We start from the raw sequence: 13,659 nt of genomic DNA, 5'->3' as shown, positions 1-13,659 counted from the left end.
TCGAAGATCAATTAGTGTCCCTGTCTGTTCCTCGTGATTCCTCCCTGTCAATTTCAAGATGGCTGATTTCGAAGAAGACCTCTTTTCAGTTTTTAATGATGTTGATAGAAGCAAGAAAGATGGAAAAACCGTAGAAGTTACAGATTACGATGATAAAGATTCTTTGAAGCGTATTTTTTCCCAGCGTGGTGAAAAACGACTGCATGGCGAGTGTGTGGATGGTAATTTATTATCAACGACACAAAATGACGAGAATTTAAAGAAAGTTAAAAGACAGGACGATGAAAGGTAATGAAAGCTTTTAATATTTTTTTAAATTTGCTCGTTTCTCTTTCATATTATTTCTACTCTCTCTCGTATTTCGTTTACTTGAAAATAATATGTTTTAAAGCATCACTATCAGTGACTGAACCATTAGTGAACCTGTGCAGAAAAAGCTGAAAAGCAGCCTTTACTGTACTCTCTTACTGTAGTCTGTAGTTTGTAGAATGACTAGATTTCATAATTAGAAGTAAAATTTTTAATGTTTGATTTTGGATCTGGGTGTTAGTTTGCCAAGAGATGTCCAGGGAATAGAACTTGTTTTTTTACCAATTTACAGGATTTTCATTGTATGAATTCTTGAATAATTATTGATATCTATATTTATAAGCATTTTCTGCTTAGGGAGATATGATTTTTAGTCTATTTACTAGATCCTCACTCAAATAAAATCAAGTATAGTCCATCCTATTTAGATATGATAGTTTCAAGAATTGAAAATGATGACTACTTTCATCATTCTTATTTTCATTTTCAATTTTTATCCACGTTCAACTCTGACATGCTTTCAGTCTTCACTACCTTTGTTCAATCATTTTTTTACCAACCTCTTGTTCAGCAGTTATTTCACTTACTATTATAGCTGTGCTACCTGAAAATCTCCATCTGTGTAGGAAACCTTTTGTTAATTATACATCTTCACGCAACTTTTGAAATTAATTTCTTAATCTTGTAGTTTCAACCTCTGGTGAACAATTTTTACATAAGTGCTGTGTAAGGTATTAGACCATGATACTTTTGCCAAATATTGGAAAATTTTTTCAATTTTGAAAAAGTTATTTTTTTCTTCGCCAACTACAGTTCTTATATCTCATTTTAAGATTTGGAGTTTTCTCCATAAATCTTGGAGAAATTGGATGTTTTTTGTATGTTTATGGCCTCAGCAGCATGCTTTGCAATGAAGTTATATCCAATTAATGCTTAATATTTGATCATTATTCTGATTCAAATGTATCCCTTCCTGATACCTAAAACTTTTACATTCTGAAATAAATCATTGAAGTTAATAAAATGTCACAATACTTGCACCATCGACAAATAGTTAAGTGTTCATGAGAACTATTTTGTAGTTTTTATTGACTTCTTGTTTGTAATTCACAATTGTGTTGTTACATTACTATTTACATTGAAGTAACACAAACTTACCACAACTTTCTTTGTAGAAATATAGATACCAAAAAGTGACTGATTATTTGTTTTAGCTTAAAAAACATGTACATCCATTGTAATGTTTATTTTTTGGAGTGATTTAGGGTCATTTTATTGAATACTAACTGTACTGTTTCTATATACAATGTTTATTTATTCAACCTTTCATTCTTAATGACAAGGATCTCTCTTGAACTTTCCAGATTCCATCTTTTTAGTACATTATTGAGGAGTAAAATGTGATGTAAATTATCCAAAAGTAAACAAAGATGGTTTATTTAATGTGTTGTTATTCCAAATGTAAACATTGACAGTGAAGATTGTTATTCATGACTCTATAAGTAACTTACATGATTAAAGACATATTGATGTTATTCAACTTGCTTTATCCTATGAATGACACAATGTTCCCTTACCTCTACATTTCAACTTACTTTATCCTATGAATGACACAATGTTCCCGTACCTCTGCATTTCTACTTGCTTTATCCTATGAAGGACATAAGAATCCCTTACCTCTTTGTCATTTCATTATTTTTTTACTTTTAGCAGATGACATCTATGTTATGATAAAATTCTTCTTTTTTCTTTCTTCTCCTTCTTATTAATTTATATCACTATTCAAAAGAAATGTTTTTGATTTTTAAGTGATTATGGTGTAACACTAAAATAAGTTAAAGCGTTGATTAATAATTATCAATGTACAATTGATGACATAATTCCTTTTAAATAAATTATTTCATGGCTTCAAATATGAACAATGAAATTACGTGTCTTTTTGTCTCCATATGTATTCTGTAACTGATATTCAGGAGAAACATAATCAAGAAGTAGTTTTTTTAGAAACCAAACTATTTTTCCATTTTAGTTCGATAATTGATTCCGTTCCCATTGTTGACATCATTACAGTAGAAACATTTGAAGCTTGTACACATGAAGTAGGTTCAAATTATAACAATCATTTGTATTTTTTCATAAAATATGGAGCGCTTGAAAACGACTTTTCTAATTAAATATGAACAGTTATATTTTTTCTTCTAAAAATAAGAAAAGAAAATTGAAAGTGTCAAATTTATTAAAACTCGTTATTTTATGAAAGTCTTGATGTTTGAATATATTATTATTCGCAGGTTGCTGTTCCACAAGGCATAGTTTATAATGAATTAAAAGTACCAACCACAAAACCTGCCAAGGTCAGTTAGTTACATCCGTTCTTATCTTTTTATTATTATTAAAAAGAAAATTTGTAAAGATCACTTTTATCATATTTTATAACCATTTCTATAAACTGAACCCTTTAATGATCCGTTATATCCATGATAATCATTGCCCCTGTAAACGAAACCTTTAATGATCCGTTATATCCATGGTAATCATTGCCCTGTAAACGAAACCTTTAATGATCCGTTATATCCATGGTAATCATTGTCCCTGTAAACGAAACCTTTAATGATCCGTTATATCCATGGTAATCATTGTCCCTGTAAACGAAACCTTTAATGATCCGTTATATCCATGGTAATCATTGTCCCTGTAAACGAAACCTTTAATAATCCGTTATATCCATGGTAATCATTGTTTGTGTAAATTGGTAATATTTTTGCATATAAAGTAAAATCTCAAGTTTATTTTGCATTATTTTTGTAGGAATATCCATTTATTCTGGACCCATTTCAGAAAGAAGCTTTAAGTTGTATAGAAAATAATCATTCAGTTTTAGTCTCTGCACATACTTCGGCTGGAAAAACAGTTGTGGCTGAGTATGTTTGACCTTTCAAACTTCGCATTTTACATGCGCCGAATGCATGAAAGACAAAAGAAAATGAGATAAAATTCCTTATTATCTTTTGTTTCAAATGCATTCGCCTCATGTAAAATGCGACATATGAAACTGGCATTGTGTTATTAATTAATTATAGTATTTCTTTAACTGACAAATTTTAAAAGATTTGAATTTTTTTAAAAAAGTTTTGTTTTATAGATACGCGATAGCTTTATCATTAAGAAACAAACAGAGAGTAATTTATACAACACCAATCAAGGTTTTGCTTTTATCTTTTTAATAATATTCTTTAATCTAAATCATTCCTTTAAGTGGTAGTGCAGCAAATCTGTAACAATCACCAAACGAAATGAGAACAAACTTTTGCAAAAATTTGTCATCTAAAGGTTTGAATTAAACTTTAAATTTCATCCTCTCTAGCATTTTTTTCATACTTGAAATTTAGGCCTTAAGTAATCAGAAATATCGCGAACTTTATGAGGAGTTTCAAGATGTCGGACTGATGACTGGTGACGTCACTATTAATCCTAGTGCCAGTGCTCTTGTCATGACGACAGAGGTTAGAAATTTACAAGTTTTTACTTATCTTAATTAGTAGTTTTTCTTATTTTGTTTTTTTAATTTACAGATTTTACGAAGCATGTTGTACCGCGGCTCAGAGGTAACTGGACTGTTATTTTACTTGCAGTTTTTTATAATTACACTTCAAAATTTCCCCTTGGTGCATAACTTTATCTTCCATTGTCATTTATTTCTTTTAAGGTTATGAGAGAAGTTGCGTGGGTTGTTTTTGATGAGATTCACTACATGAGAGATAAAGGTTGTTTTTATAAAAATTTACATTGTACTAGAGATCTATGTAGAAATATTCAGAATGATTCATGTTTTCTGTTGCTTAATAAATTTCAAAACATCCAGTTTTTCTCAGGAGAAAACTATGTAGACTATATTTTTTAAATTGCAGAGCGTGGTGTAGTTTGGGAGGAGACGATCATTTTACTACCTGATAATGTGCACTACGTTTTTTTATCGGCAACAATACCTAATGCAAGTCAATTTACTGCATGGATTGCCCATCTTCATAGACAGGTTTGTTAAAGACTTGTTTTCATCGCCCTTTTTCTTTTTTATTTGAATAATTTTCTAATTTAGCCTTGTCATGCTGTTTATACGGAATACCGTCCTACTCCTTTACAACATTATATTTACCCTGCTGGGGGTGATGGTCTGTTTCTTGTTGTTGATGAAAATGTAAGTACTGTACATGAATATTTTGAGAATATTATCTCTCCACTTCACGTTCTATTGTTACCATTGTTGATTTTCCTTATTCTGTATTTTGCCCCCTCTCCACCCGCCTCTTTGTATTTCGTTCGCTCTCCACCCACCTCTGTATTTTGCCCCTCTCCACCCGCCTCTTTGTATTTCGTTCGCTCTCCACCCACCTCTGTATTTTGCCCTCTCCACCCGCCTGTCTGTATTTTGTTCGCTCTCCACCCGCGTCTCTGTATTTTTCCCCCTCTCCACCCGCGTCTCTGTATTTTCCCCCTCTCCAACCGCGTCTCTGTATTTTGCCCGCTCTTTTTTAGTGTTGAAGATTACAGGTGATAACTTTTTTATAGGGTGCTTTCAGGGAAGATAATTTCCAGAAATCCATGGCCGTGATTCAGGAAGGCCCTGGGTCTAGTCAACAGAGAGGAAGAAAAGGAGGAACTAAAGGTTAGTAGATGTTGACATCGTCAGCATACGTAAATGTTAAAATCATTTTATTTGAGAGCTTTTTAAATAAATTTAATATTTCTCTTTAGGACCATCGAATACATTTAAGATAGTAAAGATGATTATGGAGAGAAAGTTTCAACCTGTCATTGTATTTAGCTTCAGTAAGAAAGAATGTGAAGCATATGCTTTACAAATGTCGAAATTAGACTTTAATACAGGTAATACTAATATATTCTGAAGAATGTCACGTGATGAAAGCTTAGGTGTAAGGTTATAGTTTGTAGAAATCTGCATGGTAGAGTTACATGTAGATGTATTAATTTCTGTTGTAGAATAACTTGCAAATCGCTATACAATTATGAGTCAGATGTATATGAGAAAATGCTTCCTGCCCTAGCCTAAAGAATTTAGTAAATGAATAGTTTTTTTGATGTAGACGAGGAACGGAAATTAGTCGAAGAGGTTTTTAATAACGCTATTGACTGTTTGTCTGATGACGATAAAAAACTTCCTCAGGTTAATATTTTTTTATCTTATGTTTTCCAATGATGTGTCGGAAAAATTACATTGAATGATGTATTTTATGTTTTCATGAACATTTCTTAAAGGTTGAACATGTTTTACCTTTGTTAAAACGAGGCATTGGAATTCATCATTCTGGGTTGTTACCAATATTAAAAGAAACCATTGAAATATTGTTTTCTGAAGGATTGATAAAGGTACGGATATTGAGCAAATAATCATTGCAAATCATTGATGATTTTCCTATATTTTGTATGAATACACATCGCTGGATCCTGTGAGTACTTGTATGTACATATTAATCATTGTCGCCTCTTTATCATTTAGGCTTTATTTGCTACAGAAACATTTGCTCTTGGCTTAAACATGCCAGCAAGGACTGTTGTCTTTACTAATCCACGAAAATTTGATGGCAAAGACTTTAGATGGGTCAGTATAAACCATAGTCAATGAGCAGAATGGTCAGTATAAACCATAGTCAATGAGCAGAATGGTCAGTATAAACCATAGTCAATGACCAGGATGGTCAGTATAAACCATAGTCAATGAGCAGAATGGTCAGTATAAACCATAGTCAATGACCAGGATGGTCAGTATAAACCATAGTCAATGAGCAGAATGGTCAGTATAAACCATAGTCAATGAGCAGAGTGGTCAGTATAAACCATAGTCAATGAGCAGAATGGTCAGTATAAACCATAGTCAATGACCAGGATGGTCAGTATAAACCATAGTCAATGAGCAGAATGGTCAGTATAAACCATAGTCAATGAGCAGAATGGTCAGTATATACCATAGTCAATGATCAAGATGGTCAGTATAAACCATAGTCAATGACCAGAATGGTCAGTATAAACCATAGTCAATGAGCAGAATGGTCAGTATAAACCATAGTCAATGAGCAGAGTGGTCAGTATAAACCATAGTCAATGAGCAGAATGGTCAGTATAAACCATAGTCAATGACCAGGATGGTCAGTATAAACCATAGTCAATGAGCAGAATGGTCAGTATGAACCATAGTCAATGAGCAGAATGGTCAGTATATACCATAGTCAATGATCAAGATGGTCAGTATAAAGCATAGTCAATGAGCAGAATGGTCAGTATATACCATAGTCAATGACCAGGATGGTCAGTATTAACCATAGTCAATGAGCAGAATGGTCAGTATAAACCATAGTCAATGACCAGGATGGTCAGTATAAACCATAGTCAATGACCAGGATGGTCAGTATAAACCATAGTCAATGACCAGGATGGTCAGTATAAACCATAGTCAATGAGCAGAATGGTCAGTATAAACCATAGTCAATGACCAGGATGGTCAGTATAAACCATAGTCAATGATCAAGATGGTCAGTATAAACCATAGTCAATAATCAAGATGGTCAGTATAAACCATAGTCAATGATCAAGATGGTCAGTATAAACCATAGTCAATGATCAAGATGATAAGTGCGTAAAGTCGTAATTTATATATGTAGATAACATCCGGGGAATATATACAAATGTCAGGTCGTGCTGGACGTCGTGGGTTGGATGATCGTGGGATCGTTATTCTTATAATTGATGAAAAAATGGGATCAGATATTGGAAAAGGGTTATTGAAAGTAAGATTTTTTTCTTTTTAACCTTTTTTCATTCCCAATGTCTTTTCTTCAAATTATTCGTCATTGTTATTTCATTTTTCTATGTCAGCGTGCTTTCATTTCATATCTTGATGATTTTATTGACTTTTATTGAAATACGCTATAAATTCTTTGTTGGCTGTTTTTGTAGGGTAGTGCAGATCCATTAAACAGTGCATTTCGCCTTACTTACAACATGGTTTTGAATTTACTGCGTGTTGAGGAGGTGAACCCGGAGATAATGTTGGAACGATCATTTTATCAATATCAAAACTACGCTACTATTCCTGAAATGATACAAAGTAAATATGACACATGTTTATGGAACACAATCTTGCAATTAGAGCATTTGAAACCTTTCTAAATCCTTCATAAATTTAGCAGAAATTAATGTTATTTTTTGTTGTAATTTTTGGTATTCTATATTTCTATCTACTATCAGTGCATAATTATACGTCATATTGTTTTGTAATGCAACTATATTCATTTTATTTTATGATGAAAATGCATTCGATTTATTTACGATTATATTTCATTGAAGAGTTAAAGGATTTAGAGACAAAGCGTGACGCCATTGTTATTCATAATGAAGAATCCATTGCATCATTTTATAAAATCCGACACCAACTGAAGAAACTTGGTGATGATATGTTGGTATGTTGTAGTAAGAATATCCTAGATGGTGGTATGTTGTAGTAAGAATATCCTAGATGGTAGTATGTTGTAGTAAGAATATCCTAGATGGTAGTATGTTGTAGTAAGAATATCCTAGATGGTAGTATGTTGTAGTAAGAATATCCTAGATGGTGGTATGTTGTAGTAAGAATATCCTAGATGGTAGTATGTTGTAGTAAGAATATCCTTGATGGTAGTATGTTGTAGTAAGAATATCCTAGATGGTAGTATGTTGTAGTAAGGATATCCTAGATGGTAGTATGTTGTAGTAAGAATATCCTAGATGGTGGTATGTTGTAGTAAGAATATCCTAGATGGTGGTATGTTGTAGTAAGAATATCCTAGATGGTAGTATGTTGTAGTAAGAATATCCTAGATGGTGGTATGTTGTAGTAAGAATATCCTAGATGGTAGTATGTTGTAGTAAGAATATCCTAGATGGTAGTATGTTGTAGTAAGAATATCCTAGATGGTAGTATGTTGTAGTAAGAATATCCTAGATGGTAGTATGTTGTAGTAAGAATATCCTAGATGGTAGTATGTTGTAGTAAGAATATCCTTGATGGTGGTATGTTGTAGTAAGAATATCCTAGATGGTGGTATGTTGTAGTAAGAATATCCTAGATGGTAGTATGTTGTAGTAAGAATATCCTTGATGGTGGTATGTTGTAGTAAGAATATCCTAGATGGTGGTATGTTGTAGTAAGAATATCCTAGATGGTGGTAAGTCGGGATATTTCAGTTCAATCACTTTATAGATGTGTGATGAACAGTTCTTCTTTTCAAGGGATTTATTCATCGACCAAAATATTGTTTGCCTTTCATGCAACCTGGACGTCTGGTTCACGTAAGTTCCCTTTTTTTATTTATAATTAATGATATAAAAGCGTTGTTGTTCCTTTAGAGTTTAGTTGATGATGCTCGTAGTTATGTTGTTAAGATTATGTAAAAGAAACTTTGGTCTATAAACAAGTTGAATTGTTGATTTTGAAACAGGTAAAACATGAAGATATGGATTTTGATTGGGGAGTTGTCATAAATTTTCAGAAAAAGGCAAAGCACAAGGTAAAATTTATAACTGCGTAATCCATTTAATCATAGTGTAATTAGAAATAAATTTGTTTTCCATGAGCTCTATTTTTCTGAAATTGAAAATAATTTAGTCGGGAAATGTTAGTGATGAAACCCTTTACGTGTTGGAAGTTTTGGTTAACTGTTCATTGAAACCAACTAAGACAGCAAGTGGAAACATTCCTAATCCTTGTCCACCGGGAGAGAAAGGCGAAATGCAGGTAACGACTTACCATTGTGTCGTGTGAATCCTAACCTTTTCTGCAATCTGATTGGCTGCAGCAGGGGGCGGTTTTTTACAATATCTTGACTGCGGTCCGGAATCCTGTAGCTAAAAACTTGAGCAAAAACTTGCTTCTTTTTATTTTGTTTGTTCCGTTTTGTTTTAAAAAAGAAGTTATCAACCAACTTTTGATTGTAATAACCTATTTTAAATTTTGAAGTAAAACGAGGAGGAAAGTTTTGATTGTTTACTTGGCCGCCATTATTGAATCTGATTAAGCAATCTAGTGAGATTGTTGCCTTCAATAAAAAAATAAATACGTTATTTACTGTTTAGGTCGGTGTGGATGGAAAAACACTTCTCCTTGGTCTCAAATAATTCCCTCGACATGCGGCCTTGAGCTATTTTTTTAGACCTTGGGAAAATATTTTTCTAAACCGAACCATCCGGCCGTTTACGTATATGTAATATTCAACTGTTTTCCAGCATGGTGTAAACTTCAACAACAATGATTTCATATTTTTTATCAAAGATAATCCGCTCACAATTACGATAGACTGAAATTTATTTTTTATTTGTCTCTAACATTTTTCTCTTTACATTAGGTTATTCCTGTCTTATTAAAGTTAATTCAAGCTATAAGTAGTGTAAGATTATATATTCCTAAAGATATTCGATCTCTTGATGCGAGACAGAATGTTGGAAAATCTATACAGGTTAGCTGTCATCTTGGAGCTTTTAATACAAAAGTTTTTAAATATTGCTAGCGAAGTTTTTAGTTTTTGAATGATATCAAGTATTTATCGGATTTTTTAAATGCTGGAGCTGATCTTCAAACAAAGCTTATAACTATCTAACATTGTTATAACCATGACTGTCTAACAGCTATTGTCCGGTTTTTATTTTTTTTAGGAAGTAAAAAAACGCTTTAAAGATGGTCTACCTTTATTGGATCCTATCGATGACATGGGAATTAAAGACGAAGGTCTTAAATCAATAGTTAGGGTAAGACCTCATGTTTTTTTTTTGCTTTTCTGTTAACTGATTTTTACAGTTGAAGTTGCGAAACATAAACTTTATCTACGTATGTAATGAAGATATTGATTGAAATGTTTTTCAGAAAATTGAAGCACTAGAACATAAACTGTACACTCATCCGATGCAAAAAGATCCAGATCGTGAATCTCTTTATCAGTTGTGCGAGCAGAAATCCAAAGTAATTGTTACGCAGCATTTTAACGTCAACACTCACATACATACTTCATTGTTTATTTATTTATCACAATTTTATTTGTACAATGCATAGAAAAAAATCTTTTTCTTTGTGTTTACTGACTTAAATTGTGTTATTGCAGTTTGATGAAGATATAAAGCAAGCCAAAAGGAGATAAAAAAATGTCGAACAGTTTTACAAATGGACGAACTAAAGTGCAGAAAAAGAGTTTTACGAAGGTATGAAAATTTTTGTGTTTTTGAAATCAGAGCGAAGTGAGTTTCTCTTGACGTAAAATTTATTTTACTCCAAGTGTTATTTTACTAAATGAATTAATTTTCGAATATTTTAGATTGGGTTATTCAACATCAGCTGACGTTATTGAGCTTAAAGGAAGAGTAGCGTGTGAAATTAGCAGGTCATATAATTTTATTTATTATGACTTCTTAATTTAATGTTATGGCCTTCCAAAGTTGCTTTTCGTTCATATTTTTTAAGAATTATTTTTATGTATGTTTTATTTGTCGTGTATATTTTTATACAACGTTTCTTTTTTAATGCTATAGTGCTGATGAACTCGTTTTGACTGAAATGATTTTCAATGGGGTCTTTAATGATCTTACTGTTGAACAATGTACTGCTTTACTTAGCTGTTTTATTTTTCAAGAAAAGGTATTACTGTTTTATAATATATTAATAAATAATAATAATACTACTTTAAAATATATTTAAACGACTGCTTGATTTTGCTTTTGCTCACCATAATTTATTCATTTATTTACGTCATGTAGAGTTCAGAGATGCCAAAAATGAGCGAGCAATTATCAGGACCATTACGGCAACTTCAGGAAACTGCCAGAAGAATTGCAAAAGTTTCTCAAGAAGCTAAACTTGATGTCGAAATTGAAGATTATGTCGAGTCATTTAAACCACAAATAATGGATGTTGTTTACTCATGGAGTAAAGGCGCTTCATTCTCACAAATTTGTAAAATGACAGATGTTTTTGAAGGTATGACTACGATGACATTCAACATTAAATAATTATATTTTATTTTCATTTATGCATGCGAAGTGATTTTTTTTGGTTTCCTGCAATCTGACTGGCTGCAGCTGCGGGCAGCTTTTTACGATATCTTGACCGTGGTTTAAAAGTGATATTTTTTTGGCAAAGTGTTCGTTTACGAAGTGAAATATAAATGTTTAAAATTGATTTAAAAGCGATGTAAATTATTTAAAGAGAAAACAAAGTGTATTCATATGGTAGTTTTCATAGCGAAAGTGAATTTTGTACAAAATTAATGCAAGTATAAACAAGCCGCATATTGTTCATTTTACAACGCGAATTTCTTCGTTATAAAAATTAAAAATAATTATCTTATTTTACCGTTTAGGTCGGTCCAAACTTAAAAAATATTTCCACTGGGCTTCAAATACGTCCCTCGGCCTCGTGGCTCGTGAAAATATTTTTTTCACACGGACCTCCCAGCCTGTGAATAACATATATATTTGTGACGTAATCAACTGTTTGTACCTTAATAGGAAGTGTAATTCGTTGTATGAGACGATTGGAAGAACTTCTAAGACAGATGTGTCAAGCTGCTAAAGCAATTGGAAACACTGAATTAGAAAATAAATTTGCTGAAGGTAAAGAAATTTTCTATAAGGTCAAAAAAGATAAGTTAAACATAGAATACATTCATTACGTTACAGGGATAACGAAGATCAAAAGGGACATTGTATTTGCTGCCAGCTTGTATCTGTAATAGGCAGTGAAACTAAACGAGCAGAGATTTTAAGAAAGGATTGAGGTGTCACATGGAGTTAACAAGATGAAGCCCCTGGAAATGTTTCATGATACGGGATATCTTATGCAGATTGATTGATCACCAATGTTTGTATAAATTGTGGATTATAACAAAGGATGTAGAGAGATACAGAATGAAAATGAACCAATAATGGCCTTTGACAAGAGTCGAGATATCTAGTTAAATATCTCGATAATGATCACCAAAACAATTCAACCTCCATCTATCTTTTCGTTTTTCCTGTTATAATCTTCTTTTATATTTAAAAAATTGATTTCCTGGACAGAAAAGACTGAGGGAATTGTGTAATGTACATGATATACAAACTTCACGTTTTTCATAAGTAAACCAAAATTTTTATGCGTTATAATTAATGAATTTTTACTGAGTCAGTCATTCGTTGTAACTACATAAATCGTTGATTGCCTCAATTACGATGTTTCATTTTGCAAATAGATGTGGTGTGAATTCCCAGGAGCAGAGAAGCTTGTGTCAGTTTATATGCTTGTGACAAAGATATTTAATGTATGCATGTCCATAATCTTAGCATAGTTAGTGATGGGAGCATTGGAATTGTAAAATAGGCTTGTCTTTTTATTTTACACCCAATACAAATATGTTTTTATAATCACTAATCCTTCATTACCATTTTCTATCCTTGTACGAATAATTCGATGTTTTACGTACGTCAACATGGCACAATCAACATAAAATGACTTTGTCATTATTACCTTTAGTAGCACAATCACAGAACAAACGATCAATGATAGCACAATCGTTTGATGACTTAATGTTACAGTAGTTGACGTTTGGTAGCGGTACGAAAAAGTAGATTACGGTATGTGACATTGGATAGCAGTAGATTACAGTAGATGAAGGTATGTTACAGTGGATTGCAGTAGATTACAGTAGATGACGGTATGTGACAGTGGATAGCAGTAGATTACTGTAGATGACGGTATGTTACAGTGGATAGCAGTAGATTACTGTACATGACGGTATGTTACATTGGATAGCATTAGATTACTGTAGATGACGGTATGTTACAGTGGATAGCAGTAGATTACTGTAGATGACGGTATGTTACAGTGGATAGCAGTAGATTACTGTAGATGACGGTATGTTACAGTGGATAGCAGTAGATTACAGAAGATGACGGTATGTGACAGTGGATAGCAGTAGATTACAGAAGATGACGGTATGTTACAGTGGATAGCAGTAGATTACTGTAGATGACGGTATGTGACAGTGGATAGCAGTAGATTACTGTAGATGACGGTATGTTACAGTGGATAGCAGTAGATTGCTGTAGATGACGGTATGTTACAGTGGATAGCAGTAGATTACAGTAGATGACGGTATGTTACAGTGGATAGCAGTAGATTACTGTAGATGACGGTATGTGACAGTGGATAGCAGTAGATTACTGTAGATGACGGTATGTGACAGTGGATAGCAGTAGATTACAGTAGATAACGGTATGTGACAGTGGATAGCAGTAGATTACTGTAGATGACGGTATGTGACAGTGGATAGCAGCAGA

At 32.7% G+C, this 13,659-nt stretch overlaps 1 protein-coding gene across 2 annotated transcripts; it reads left to right on the top strand.

Moving 5' to 3' along the window:
• The first annotated feature begins 4 nt into the window (after nt 1–4).
• On the top strand, nt 5–12,598 carry LOC124438185 (exosome RNA helicase MTR4-like). 2 transcript variants are annotated; one of them, XM_046988207.1, is made up of 30 exons: nt 6–288; nt 2,339–2,408; nt 2,601–2,663; nt 3,118–3,230; nt 3,452–3,512; nt 3,699–3,812; nt 3,882–3,914; nt 4,016–4,073; nt 4,218–4,342; nt 4,406–4,504; nt 4,876–4,972; nt 5,062–5,193; nt 5,412–5,491; nt 5,584–5,694; nt 5,825–5,926; nt 6,984–7,109; nt 7,279–7,429; nt 7,669–7,781; nt 8,590–8,649; nt 8,799–8,867; nt 8,966–9,094; nt 9,702–9,812; nt 10,009–10,101; nt 10,217–10,323; nt 10,462–10,548; nt 10,662–10,727; nt 10,876–10,981; nt 11,101–11,320; nt 11,851–11,955; nt 12,022–12,598. In XM_046988207.1, exons 1-30 carry the CDS (start codon nt 59–61, stop codon nt 12,072–12,074), a joined length of 3,084 nt encoding a protein of 1,027 aa, XP_046844163.1. In that variant the 5' UTR covers nt 6–58; the 3' UTR covers nt 12,075–12,598. The 2 variants fall into 2 exon arrangements, 1 of the variants encoding a protein (XP_046844163.1); XR_006945989.1 differs by lacking the exons at nt 11,851–11,955; nt 12,022–12,598 and having other exon boundaries at nt 5–288; nt 10,217–10,312; nt 10,452–10,548; nt 11,101–11,197.
• The last annotated feature ends 1,061 nt before the right edge of the window (nt 12,599–13,659 follow it).

This window comes from Xenia sp. Carnegie-2017, unplaced genomic scaffold (genome assembly GCF_021976095.1).
Source record: "Xenia sp. Carnegie-2017 unplaced genomic scaffold, XeniaSp_v1 HiC_scaffold_1, whole genome shotgun sequence".
Taxonomy (NCBI): Eukaryota; Metazoa; Cnidaria; class Anthozoa; order Malacalcyonacea; family Xeniidae; genus Xenia; species Xenia sp. Carnegie-2017.
This window is presented reverse-complemented; position numbering and strand designations above follow the sequence as displayed.